Raw genomic sequence first — 13,737 nt, 5'->3', positions numbered from 1 at the left:
TCCATCCGGAGCCGATGTCGAAGCAGCTTTAATGCTCCCAGGAGACGGCTCTGAAGCTGGAGCCGACGGCCTGGAAGTCTTAGAAGGCTTCCCCGATGCAGACTGGGTCGGGGGGCCTTCAGGCTTTAACAAGCCTCGAAGTATGAGCTTGTTTTTGCGTTCATGCAGGACTCTAGGGCTGAATGCATGGCAAACAGCACATGAGTCCTGCAGGTGCAAAGGTCCCAGGCAATAGACACAAGAAGTGTGACTGTCTGTCAGAGACATTTTCTGACAGCATGAATCACACTTCTTGAAGCCTGAGACCTTGGAGTCTTTAGACATCCTGAAAAAGCTGTATGAAAAACACAAACACAACACACAGACACACCCTTTAACCAATAAAAATCCAGTCACACCGAAAGGACAGGGGAAAAAAAGGGAGTGGGCCAAAGGCCTAAAAGTTAAAAGGGGATAAAACGGGAATTTAAACACAAGGGGGGGCCCGATTTAAACTAAAGGGATACTTTGTATAAAAACTAAACTAAATAGAAAAAATAGGGGTAGAAATTTGAAGTTTCTTAATAAGAAAACTCACTAACCTGCCAGAGCCGGTAGAAGAAAGCACCACGTCAGCTAAGCGGCAAACGAGATCTGAGTAGTTATCGCCTAGCATTGTGGTATATAGGGGAGCCTTGAGTCGGTGGAATAAGCTCTCGAGCTTTAGTATTGGCCGAGTCGGAGCCGAGGGTCGGCTCCGAACCCATCCAGCAAGAATGAAGGCGAGATTGACAACTTAACATCACTTTTTAGGTACCACTGAAGTTTCCTCATATGCAGTCTTGCATATGGAATTAGTAGGATGCAGGATGCCATGAAGCCCAAAGCCTGCAGAATTTTTCTTGCAGATAACTGGGCCTTTGTTGCCAGTATTTTGAAATGGGTAGTCAGTTGCCTTTGTCTGGCATGAGATAAGCCATCTGGGCAATTGTATTTAAGCTTGCACCCAGGAATATTATCTCTTGAGAGGGTACTAGTTTTGATTTCTTTTCATTGACTGTGTACCCTAGGCATGTTAGAAGTCTTTTCACAAACGCCAGATGCTGCAGAAGAATGTCCTTGTTCTCTGCTTGAATTAGACAGTCGTCCAAGTAAGGATATATTTGTATTCCTCTTTGTCTGCAGAATGCAATTACTGGTGCCAGGCACTTTGTAAAGACCCTGGGCGGAGTAGATAAGCCAAAGGGCAGTGCAGAGAATTGGTAATGCATTGAGCCAGCCTTGAATCTGAGGTATCTTATGCATATACGTCTGATTGGGACATGCAGGTATGCCTCTTTTAGGTCTAAAGTCACAAGCCAAGCATTCTTTCCCAGCATGGGCAGAAGCTGCTGCAAAGTCAACATCTTGAATTTTGGTATATCCAGGAATGTGTTCAAAACAGATAGGTCCAGTATTGGCCTCCAGGCCTTGTCCTTTCTGGGTACCAAGAACAATCGAGTAAAATCCTTGTCCCTGCTCTTGCTCTGGTACTAATTGAATGGCCCCCATGTCCATGAGGGATGAGACTTGTTTTTGTGCCTCTGTCCATTGATTTTTTGGCAGATCTGGCCAGCCGTCTGCCTTTGGCAGGGTATGGAAATGGAACTTGTAGCCTTGTGCACGATATTTAAGACCCATTTGTCCTGGGTTATAATGTGCCAATTTTGAGAAAAAAGTGCTAATTTTCCCCCTAAAGGGGCTGCCAGGAGATAAGTGCTTGGTGCAGGCAGGGGGAAGTCATTGGGACTGTTTCCTGAATGGTTGTGATTTGTCTTCTCCAACCTTGGAGGTAGAAGCCCCCCATTGTTTTGAACGGAATGAACCTTGCGCCTGGGATCTGCCTCTAGGGCGTCTGGGTCTGCCCCTTTGAGGTCTGTCTGACACAGGAAAAGACCAATTCTTGTTGGCCAGTGTCTGCTAAACCTAGGTGGCTGTACTTGTAAAAAATCTTAGACCGTTTGCATAGATTTAGCTTTGTCCTCCATTTTCTTTAACACCTCTTCTGCCTTAATACCAAACAAAGTATCATGCTGTAAAGGTGCATCTAATAGTTTAACTTTAACATGATCAGGCAGATTTTGTTCGTTTAACCAAGCATGCCTCCTAATTACAGGACCTGTAACTGTGGCCCTGCAGGAGGCCTCTAAAGAATCAAAACGACATTGCAAAGTATGCTTTCCAACTTGTTCAGCTGCATGCAACAAATCCTGCATTTCCTTGTTTTCTGCACATTCAGAATTTAACAACATTTTCTGTTTAAGCAATGCCATGACATGTTGCTGATATTTGAGCATTTGAAACTGACAGTTTAAGGCCCTTATAGCCAAGGTAGCAGATGTGTAAACCTTTTTTTCCCCATCTATCCAATGCGCTAGAGTCCCTGTCAGAGAGGGTTGGGTTTTTTGCAGCAGAAGCCTTAACTCCCTTGGGACCCTGAGAAATAGTTTCTGGGTCTGCAGCAGGGTTTTTAAAAAGGAATTTATGTGAGTCAGGAACCCTGTGATATCTGTCAGGCTTAACAGGAGCTGGAGGTAAGGAGTCAGGGGTAAGACTAGACTCCAAAAACACGGCATCTACAATGTCTAACACAGGTGGGATGGCTAGTGGCTTGTGTTGAGGTAGTAACAGGAAATCCCTGAGCCTCTTTTCAGATTCTGGAAAATCTTGGCTCTCCCAGTGGAAATGCTCCCTCATGGTATGTAAGGTTTCCCCAAAAGAATATTCCTCTGGAGGAGAAGCTGAAGGAATAGATTTTTCAGCATCAGAAACCTCATAGGGGGGAAGAGAATATTCCTGATCAGAAGAGGAATCAGAAGAAATGGAAACCTGATCTGAAGATTCATAGTCAGTCTCTTGCCTAGGCCTCTTATCAGGAGGGGGATGGGAACCCCTGATCAAGGTAATCAAGTCTTCGGCCATTTTGAGAATCTGCTTTTTGGGCATGGAGGCCTGTCCACGTGGCTCTTGAGTTTGCTTCTTTGCCTGTGACGGAGCTTTAGTCTTTGCCTTTGAAGTCAGTTTAATGTATAGATGTTTAGGTCTGAATACACCCTCAGAAGCCGGTGTCTGCTCAGCGGCTCCGGACCCATCTGAAGGAATAGGTTCCGAGGCTCCAATACCTTGAGTTTCTAGTGGCATAGCCGACTCCACGTGGGAGTCGGTAGTGGCCTGCGACTCTAAAGTAGTGGGCGTCAGGGGCTGAGAAAGCGCCTCACTGAGAACTGGCGACTGGCTTAGGAGAAGCTTCATCGTCGGTTTTGGGCCTCGGTTGTCTTTCTTTTTCTTGGTGTTTTTTGTGAACCCCGGTAGTCGGATGGCTATCCAACAACATTTCTGGATAATTAAACCTGCATCCAAAATAGTTTAATGCAAAATCATACCGATGCTTAATACTGCGTTGGTTAAAACCCACAACCTGAAATGTTATGGTCAGGGCCTAGGCAAGCAATACAGTAAGAATGAAAGTCCTTATGAGGTATTTGCTTCCCACAAGAAATGCAATTATTAACTTTTTCTGACATCGGTCTGGAGCAATAAAAAAGTTTCCCCAACGGGGTACTTAGCTTTATAGAAGACTTCGGATCTAAAACTCGAACTCGAAAATCTCAGGAGTTGGCCGACCGGCACTTGCGAACTGCTTCTGCTTCGGGCACCGCATGGCAAGAAAGACTAAAGAAAATGGCATCGGCCGCATCTTTTATACCCCTGACGGCCTGACGTCAGGGAAGGGGCGACAGCAGCCGACGCAGGACCCAGGACTTTGGAATTCAGGCCAACTGAGGGCAACCTGCCAGCAGGATTACCCCAAAGGTAATGACTGCAACAGTGAAACACGAAGAACATCTGGTAATGCAAGTAGCCTGCTTTGAAGCGGAGGTATCTTCTGCAAGATTCCCTGATTGGGATATGCAGGCAAGCCTCTTTTAAGTCTAGAGTTACCAACCAGGCATCTTTGCCTAGCATAGGAAGTAACTGTTGAAGAGTCAGCATCTTGAATTTTGGGATGTCCAGAAATGTGCACGACTCAAAAACAAAACCACAAACTGATAAATACCACCGTTGCAGGTCGCTGCACCTCTAAAAAGCTCCTAGTAATCCAGAGGTTATATTCAGGACTCCTAATAATCCAAAAACTGTCTGTAAAGAACGCCAATAAACAAAAATACCAAACAGGAATTTTATTAAGCTTAAAACCAAACTTTTCGTCGGCGCTCTGCACCAACTTCTTCAGAAAGCAAACTAAAAACAAAGAACAATACATCTGTCCCATTATTTAAGCATCATAGCTCCACTCAAACACTCCCCCTAGTGGACACACCTGAAAATTGCACATCAATGCACTTAAAAAACTTAACCACAGAAAAACTGTGCATCACCATTTGTATAAGATCAACATGACCAGCCCTGAATATTTGTAATCAAACTAATACTCTAAATTTATACCACCAACATAGCATGTATACAATCTTAAATACCTGGTAGACACTATAAACACACAAGTGGTAAACCCAGGAAAAGTATATGTGTGTAGCGCCTGTTTTAAAAAAGCCATGTAAATAAATCAAAATGCCATTCAGATGGTAACTCAACTCGATGGAAGACTACAAACCATGAGTTGATATAAAATATACAAAATACATCTATGAGTATACCTTGGAAATGTATGCTTAACATTGTTATGTTGTTATCATAACCATCTGATAATAGTAGCAGTATTAGTAGCAAAAAAAAAAAAAAAAGTAAGTTATATAGGGGTAGGATTTTTAGCAATAGAGGCCTTAATACCCTTGGGACCCTAAGAAATGGTTTCAGGATCTGCAACAGGATTTTTGAAAAGGAATTTGTGGTCTGTCTGGCTTACAAGGAGATGGAGGCAGAGAATGGGGAGCCATACTAGATTCTGAAAAAAACATCATCAACAATGTCTAGAACAGGAGGGTACAGCCAAAGGCCTGTGCTGAGGAAAAAGAAGAAAATCCCCAAGTCTCTTTTTAGATTCAGAAAAATCCTGGACTTTCCCCAGTGGAAATGTTCCCTTAAGGTATGTAAAGTTTCCCCAAAAGAAAAATCCTCAGGGGGAGAAGAAGAAGGAATGGAATCTTCTGCATCAGGGTCCTCATAAGTAGGTATAGACAAATCCTGTTCATTAGAAGAGTCAGAAGAAATAGAATCCTGTTCAGAAGATTCATAATCAATGTCTTGCCTAGGCCTCTTAGAAGGGGGGGGGGGGGTTGGCTACCCCTGATCAGAGTAATTAAATCTTCAGCCATTTTGATCATTTGTTTTTTAGGCATAGGGGCCTGCACATGTGGCCCAGGCATCGATTTTTTAGACATAGATTTAGATTTTGTCCTTAGTTTTGAAGATGGCGTCGGTCTAATATATAAATATGTAGGCCTGAAAACACCCTCAGAAGCCGGTGCCTGCACAGCGGCTCCAGACCCATCTAAGGTAGAGACATCCGCGGGTTCCATAATTGAAGCATCTCGCGGCATACCAGACTCCGAATGGGTCTCAGTAGGGGCTTTCGAATCAGAAGTAGCGGGTATCAGGGGCTGCAAAAGCACCTCACTGAGTACCGGTGAACTGGCGACTGGCTTAGGAGAAGTGTTGTCGTCAGTTTTGGACCTCGACGGCCTGTCTCTGTCTTTTTCTTTGCGTTTTTTAGGTATTCCGGTATTCGGATTGCTAACCGACGACATTTCTGGATAATTAAAGCGTGAGCCAAAATATTTAGAAGCAAAAATATACCGACGTTTAATAGTGCGTTGATTAAATTTAGCACAAAACCGACAGCAAGGCACGTTGTTGGTGAGGGCCTAGGCAAGGAATACAGTACAAATTAAAATCCTTACGAGGTATTTGCTTCCCACAAGAAATACAATTATTAACTTTTATTGACATCAGTAAGGAGCAAGAAAAAGTTTCCCCAACGGGGTACTTAGCTTTTAAGTTGAAGACTTTGGTTCTGAAACTCGAAAATGAAAATTTCAGGAGTCGGCCAACCGGCACTTGCGGACTGCTTCTGGTTCGGGCTCCACGCGGCAAGAAAGACTGATGTAAATGTGTCGGCTGCATGTTTTATACCCCTGACATCATGGAAGAAGGGACAGCAACCAACGCAGGAGCCAAGACTTTGTTAATCACGCCGACTGAGGGCAACCTGCCAGCAGATTACCCAAATGTAATGACTAAACAGTGAAACATGAAGAACATCTACTTCATAGACATTTTGACAGAATGATGTACACAAACATCAATATCCCTTCTCATAAAAGCTCCTACAGGTACACGGTCCTGTGTCCATACATAACCTCCAGTTACGAGTAGGAAAAGCTGATTCTTAGAAGATCTGACAATCTGTTAAGTACAAAGTACAACACTGCATCACAAATAATAGAAATTCCACAAATAAGAAACACTGCAGTGTCACATAACAGATGCTAACTTTCAGAATATTCATCCCTAATCAAAGGAGTACACTGTATACTAAACAGCAATGAAATTAAAGGATTCAACCACGTACTATTTTACTTATATTTTGTTCAATGTACACTACCAGTGCACTTTGTTTACATTAATGCCCCAACACAAGCTAGATGAGGCCACTTCAGCCTAAGTTCATCTAATAAATACAAGTAACGCTTACTGCCCCCTCCACAGCAGCATACCATCTGAGTAACCGACTCCCTCACTCGGGTCTCTTCCTCTATCATCACTAGCAGTTCCTTGTACACCACTGCTGCCAGCTCCACATCCAGGCTCTCTGGATCAGCTGCCATTTTGAAGACAAGCTCTTCATGAGAAAATACACAGTACCGCTGTTGGCGTCGATAATGACTTATACACTGACGACCCAGTGGAAGCTGAAAAAAGGAAGAAAATTTGAGAAAAAGCTGGTTAAATAAAAGTTGAGGTATGAAATATTGTCATGGGTATGGCATAGTATTTTAAAAGGTGCAGTGCAGCAATATCTCATTAATGAAATATAGGAATCAAAAACCCCCTTTTCCCTAAGTCTTTGTCTTCTGCATTTCTGATAACACTTCTATCAAAATGGTCAACATGACATGTCTGAAATCTTTGCTGTGCATGGTCTCTATAGCTACAGTTCAAATTCTTACAGCTAGCAAAATGCAAAAAAAAAAAAAGATTATTATTTAACTAAATGCAGCAATCTAAGGATCAAGCCAACTCTACTCTACAAAGAAGTTGTTAAAATATTAATGAAGTGTTATGACCACAAGGTCAGTGTGATGGAAAGTACAGCTGTGTAAAATCTGTTGTGTAAAATCTTACCATAATGACAGATGTCCTTCTCTTCACTGTTGCAGTATTTCTTACAATAGGGATTCCCTGACAAGGGTGGTCCAACATCCGGCCAGTATAGCAAAGCCTTTAGGTTGCTAAGGGTACATTATACTTCATACGTATGCTCTCCACGTGCAGCATACGGCATAAAGGTGACGTCTAGATATATCACCCTCAGAACTGACAGCCCCAGTAGAAATGCCAGTCAAAGGATTAGAGAGGTACTAGGCACATCTAGAAGGGAAAAGAACTGTGGGGGGGGTGAATACTGCAACATTGAAGAGAAGTACATCTACCGTTATGGGCTTGAAGCTCAGGCACCTGTCTGGCAGAAGTAAGGGCCAACAAAAGAACAGTCTTCCAAGAACAATGCTTCAAGGAAGCTGAAGCTGCAGGCTCAAAGGAAGCCTGAGTCAATTTCTCCAAAACAAAATTAAGGTCCCTGGAAGGAGAAACGGTTGAAGAGAAAGAGGAATGTGGCAGAAAAGTACAGGATAGTCAGACAGAACCTGGTTTTCAGGAAAAGGAGATTTCTGAGCTACAGGAGTCTGAGTAGCCTTAGCAGGTGGAGCCCTTCTACCAACATTCTTGCCTTGGGGGGGGGGGGGTGAGACTGCCTATGAACAAAGGTCAGCTTATAAAGGTAATTACTTTGGAATTTAGATACAGGAGAAACAAAGATACGTTTTAGATCTTGTAAAACCTTACCCTTTTCCTGTCGGGACTTGAAAAAATCAGCAGCAGCAGCACCAAACAAATGCTCGTTATCCAGAGAAGCATCCGTCAACTTAGCCTTAATATCATCAGGCAACAGTTGAAGCTAAAGCCAGGAATACCTCCTCAGCAGACAGCCAGAAGTAGCTACCCTAGAAGAGGCATCTGCTGCATCATAACTGCATTTAATATAGTGGCAATCCGCCTGAGAAGTCCCTAACAAGGAGAGAGCAGAAGTCTTCCCTTCAGAGTCAGGAAGGTCAGAAATAATCTGACAAGCCTGAGAAAGAAGAGCCAAAATATATCTTGTCATACAGTTTTGATAACTGACAGCCCTAAAAACAAGAGTAGTTGAGGTATAAACCTTCTTACCCAGTCTTTCCGTATTTCTGCTGTCTTTATCAGAAGGAAGCAACTTTGTAGAAGGCAATAACTTTGATGGCTTGTCAGATGCCACAGACAAAACTGAAGGGTCAGCTGATGGACACTTATAAAGGAACTTAAAATCATTAGGCACCTTATAAAACCTATCATTTTTTTGGGGGGGGGGGCGGGGGGGTGTAAGAATCAGGAGCATGAGATGCAGTAGAAAAGGCAGCCAACAAGGTGGCCAGGACAGGAGGAACAGTAGAAGGTCTAGCAGAGTCCATTTGCAAAAGCTTGCAATACCTATTCAGAACCTCAGACTCCTGGGCACAATCCCATTTGAAAAATTCCATCATTCTGGAAATTGTGTCCCCAAAGGAAATCTCCTCAAAAGGAGAGTCAGGACTAGTGGTCAGAACCATAGTCTAAGGGAGAAGGAATCTGGAAAAAATAGCCAAGGGATTCCTCATCATCCTCCTCAGATGAATCTTGTTCCCTAGGACTCTTAAGAGGTGTAAAGGACCAAGAAGGCTTGAACAGAAACTCCTCGAGGAAGCTTCAAAGCCATAAGGGCTCTAAACAAACCCTGAGTGAAATTCTGTCATTCAGTCAGAGGGTCCTTAGGAGCAGGAGAAACATGTTTATTTTATGTTTCTTCTTTAAAGGGACATCAGCCTTGTAAAACTTAGAAGACTCGGACCCTGTATGACACACTAATTGCAGTCAGTACCTCTTCCCTAACCAAAATCTATGGAACAACCCTAGGCCCTTTGGTAATAATCAGCTGCGGTTCCCCCTGAACATGTGAAGCAGACGTCAGCAAGGCCTCCATAAGTGATGCCGGATCTATGCCAGCATCCGAAGTGTTTGAAGCAAAGGAATCCAACCCAGCAGCCGGGTGATCTTTCAGGTTTTCACTAGCCTCGAGAATGATGCCCGGTGGAGGTGGCACAGCCGAAGAATCAGACCTAGCTTTCTTGTCCTTCTTCTTCATGGATGGCTGACCCTCACAGCGGGAAGTTCCTTCCACAGTACCTTTTGCCAAAAGCTTGAGAGATTCATTTTCTAAATATATGGCCAAAGAGGAAAGCAAACTATGCAGAGTCTTCTAAACAAAAGCCTGGTAAATAGAATAGGACGTATGGTCATGAGAAACACCTAGACAAAATAAACACTGCTTGTGATGGTCTTTATGAGGAATCTGTCTCCCGCACTGGCATTTATCTTTTATGGATGACATAAACCCCACAAGCAACAAATGAAAAAAGAAATGAGCAAAACCCCAATGGAGCACTTATCTAAAAATGACTTTGTGAACCAGCAAACAAAGCGAGTGTTGAGTCCAATCATTGAAGATGGAGTTCGGATTGGCGGCAAAGAAGTTCTGAAGATGGTACCTCTGGATGTTACCTTTATGCCCTATGTTGTACACAGGAAGCATACGTATAATGTACAACGTACCCTTAGCAACCTAAAGGCTTTGGTATACTAGCTGGATGTTGGGCCACCCTTGGCAGGGGATCCCTATTGTAAGGAATACTGCAACAGTGGAACAGAAGGACATCATCTAGTACTCCTGCTAGGTTTCAATCATGTGGCAAGTCAGAGCCATTTCCCTCTCTCCAGGATAGCCAAGCCAGCAATGGCTACTCAATCCCATATTCCCCAAGCAGCTCCTACGACACCGGAGCAGCTATTCGAACTCCGGTTACCTGCAACATAGTCAAGGCTTTATCCCTCTATGCCATGGAAGAGGACGTAACAACCTACTTTTATTTTTTAAAACATAAGAGTTCTACCTGTTCAGTCTCTCTCCTGACTGTACGTTGTTTTAATTAATGGCACTGCTTTACTGGCACACATTTTCGACTTCAAAAATAAACATCTGACACAGTGTGCTAACATCATGCATCTTTACCATCCATATGCATTGTTATTTCACAACTAATAAATCTTGTTACACATCATTGCTTCCTATTAAATGCACTGTAACTCTTAGGAACAGCTGTATTTCCCACATAAGCACTGCACAAGATTTACTGCTCATTCAAGTGGAGCTGATGCCACATCAGTTACTTAAACATAATCAGTTTGCCTCTTACCCCTTGTACTGCTCTTAACTCTGACTTTTTAAATGTTCTGCATGATTTCTATAACCACGCTGATTCCTCCTCATTGCTACATACTTCTTTGCCACCAATAATATGAGGTGCAAAAACTTTCCTTTTTACTTGCCCTGAATGGTACCCTATTCACTATAATGTTCAAGACCCTTGTAGCCGAAAGGAAAGTTGTGTAAAATCTTACCATAAACACATATGTCCTTCTCTTCCATGTTGCAGTATTCACTAGTGGGCTTACCCCTCTTCCCATCAGCTTGTCTGGCCAGGTTTCCAAAACTTTTCCTGTCCCCGATCATGCGTCGGACGTCTGACGTGTTGGCAGGTATGTGGGCCATAAATGTGATGTCTGCGCGCACCAGTCCTCAGAACCAAGAAGCCCCAGACAGAGCCAGTCCTGATGGCACAGCCTGTACAGGAGCAGAGGAGAGCAAGTACAGGGAGAACAGGGGGGTGGAGGGGGGGAAGGAATACTGAAACATGGAAGAGAAGGACATTTATGGTTATGGTAAGATTTTATACAACTTTCCTATGTCCTTCTATTCCAATGTTGCAGTATTCACTAGTGGATGAGTACAAAAGCTCATTGCTGGCTGGGTGGCGGTCTGGAAGAGAATAGCCCAGGCAAATCATGCTCTGGATCCTGGAGATGTGGTCCAGCTTATAGTGTCTGGTGAAGGTGTGTACAGAGGACCAGGAGCTGCTTCCAGAATGCAGTTAGTATCTAGACCTTTAAAGAAAGTTCCAGAGGAAGCCATGGCTCTAGTGGAATGGGCTCTGACATTACCTGTTAGTATCTTTTCATGGTGTGAGTAACAAAGGGAGATCATCCTAGCAATTCAAAAAGAAATGGTTTGTTTCCCCACAGCTTTTCCCAGAGCCCTGGGGTGGAAGGAAACACACAACTGCGTATAGGCTTGGTCTTATGCAAGTAGAAACGAAGTTGCCTGTGCACATCTAGGGAGTGAAGGACTCTCTCACTGTCTCCCTGAGGATTTGGAAAGAAGGTAGGCAGGTGAATGGCCTGACTTAGGGAGAGGTCATTGGCCACTTTGGGGGTGAAGGAAGGATTAATCCTGAGGGTGACACTGTCCATATGGAAAACTAGGAAGTGTGGGGTAGCCATAAGGGCTTGGAGCTCTGAGATCCTCCTGGCCCATGTCAAAGCTATCAGCAGTACTGTTTTCCAAGTGCAAAATTTCAAGTCAGCCTTGACAGCTGGTTCAAAGGGTGGCAGAGTGAGCTTTTCCAGCACATAGTTAAGATCCAGGGAGGAGAAGTTGATCTTCTGGCAGGGGTCTTAAGTGTAAAACACCCTTTAGGAATAGCTTGGCTGGAAGTCTGGAAGCTAGTGGAGACTCCATAGGCAGGCAGGCAGAAATGGCAGACAGGTGTACATTTAAGGAGGAGTAAGACAAGCCTGTCTTCAGCAGTTCACACAGTTAAGACAGAATTAGAGGCAGGTCACTGTCCAGCAGCTCTGTCTGTCTTTTGTGACACCAGAAAGAAAACTTTCTCCATTTAGAGAGAAGATTTTCTTATTTTTGGTTTCCTGGCCTCCTGCAGGACTGAGCACGTCCTTGCTGTACAGCTGTCTGAAGGGAATCAGAATCCTATCAGCCACAGGGAGAGGTGCAGGGATCTCCACTGTGGCTGAATCTGTGTCCCCTGGTGCTGTGTGAGGGGGGTAACTTGTGGTTATTGCCCTTGGACAGATGAAGTAGGGGGAACCAGTGCTGCCTTGGCCAAAAGGGGTCACCAACAAGATTTTTGCTGAGTCCTGCTGAATTTTCAGTAGGACTCTGGATCAGAGGGAAGGGGGGGAGCGTACAGGAATCTCCCCTTCCAAAACATTAAGAAGGCATCTGTTTGCAGAGCCTTCAGGTCGTGAGTTCTGAAGCAATAGCTCTGGAGTTGCCTGTTTGTGGAGGAGGCTAACAAGTCTGTCTGTGGAATACCCCACCTATGGATCAGATTTAGGAAAACATCTCTTGATAGCATAATTCGTGAGGAGGTTCTGCTTAAGGAGTCTGCCTGACAATTGTGTTGGGACGGGATGTAGGCTGCCTGGACGGAGATCTCCTGGGAGACAGCCAGATCCTATATCTGCAGGGCTAGCCTGCAGAGGAGGTAGGACTTCGTCTCTCCTTGCTTGTTCAGGTACCACATCACTGTGGTGTTGCCTGTGAAGATCTTCAGAATGCCCTGTCTGAGGAAAGGTTGAAAGGCCTGCTGGGCAAGAAGTATGGTTGACATTTCCTTGATGTTGATGTGCCATTGTTTGTTTGTCCACAAACCTTGCACTGTTCTTGTGTCCAACGTTGCCCCCCAGCCCAAATCTGACGTGTCTGTGTGCATGATCTGAGAAGGGGAGGGCAACTGTAGGGGAAGGCCTGGGTTGTGGGCAACCTGGGCCAGACACCACTTCAGCTCTTGGTGGAGGCATGTGAGGAGTGGGATCCTGAACTCTAGGGGGTGTGAGTGCTGGGTCCATACCAAGTGAAGATACCATTGCATTTTCCTCATGCGTAACCTTGCCAGTGGTAGCATAGGAATAGTGTCTGCCATGTGCCCAAAAAGTCTGAGGAATTCTCTTGCAGTCAGAGTGAGTGAAAGAAGGGCAGATTGAAAGTGCTGGATCAGGGAAAGCACTTTTCCCTGAGGTAGGAAGGCCATCCTGAGGTCTGTTCTGACTCTGCATCCTAGGAAGACATTGTCTTATGTAGGATTTAGTTTGGATTTGGGGAAGTTTATGAGGAACCCTAGAGACTGCTGCAGTAGCAGGAGGTCCTTTGTATATGCAAGGAGGGTTTGTCTGTCTGCTACTTGAATGAGCAGGTTGTCTACGTATGGGAAAATTTGCATACCTCTTGTCCTGCAGTAAACAATGACTGGAGCTAGGCATTTTGTAAATACCCTTGGTGCAGTGGAGAGCCCAAAGGGCAAAGCACAGAACTGAAAATGAGAGGAGCCTGCATTGAATCTGAGGAATTTTCTGGAGGATGTTTTTATGGGAATATGTAGATAGGCCTCATTGATGTCCAGGGTCACCATGAAGGCCTGGGGAAGGATAAGGGGAAAGAGAATGGGTAGTGTTACCATCCTGAAGGAGGGGACCTTCAGGAATGGGTTGAGACAGGAAAGGTCAAAGATGGGTCTCCATGGTCCTTCCTTCCTGGGAACCAGAAAAATTCTGGAGTAGAAG

General features: G+C 44.4%; 1 protein-coding gene across 1 annotated transcript in view; it reads right to left on the bottom strand.

Moving 5' to 3' along the window:
• KDM5A (lysine demethylase 5A) overlaps nucleotides 1-13,737 on the bottom strand; it is a 2,605,143-nt gene that overhangs the window by 1,280,401 nt on the left and 1,311,005 nt on the right. Inside the window, exon 14 of the mRNA XM_044088480.1 lies at nucleotides 6,693-6,887. Within this exon, the coding sequence (XP_043944415.1) occupies nucleotides 6,693-6,887 (195 nt within the window). The remainder of the gene's footprint in view (nucleotides 1-6,692; nucleotides 6,888-13,737) is intronic.

The sequence above is a fragment of the Protopterus annectens genome, chromosome 11.part0 (assembly GCF_019279795.1).
Source record: "Protopterus annectens isolate FY-2018-M chromosome 11.part0, PAN1.0, whole genome shotgun sequence".
NCBI lineage: Eukaryota > Metazoa > Chordata > Ceratodontiformes > Protopteridae > Protopterus > Protopterus annectens.
Note: the sequence above shows the minus strand (reverse complement) of the source record. Positions and strands in the feature narration are given on the sequence as shown.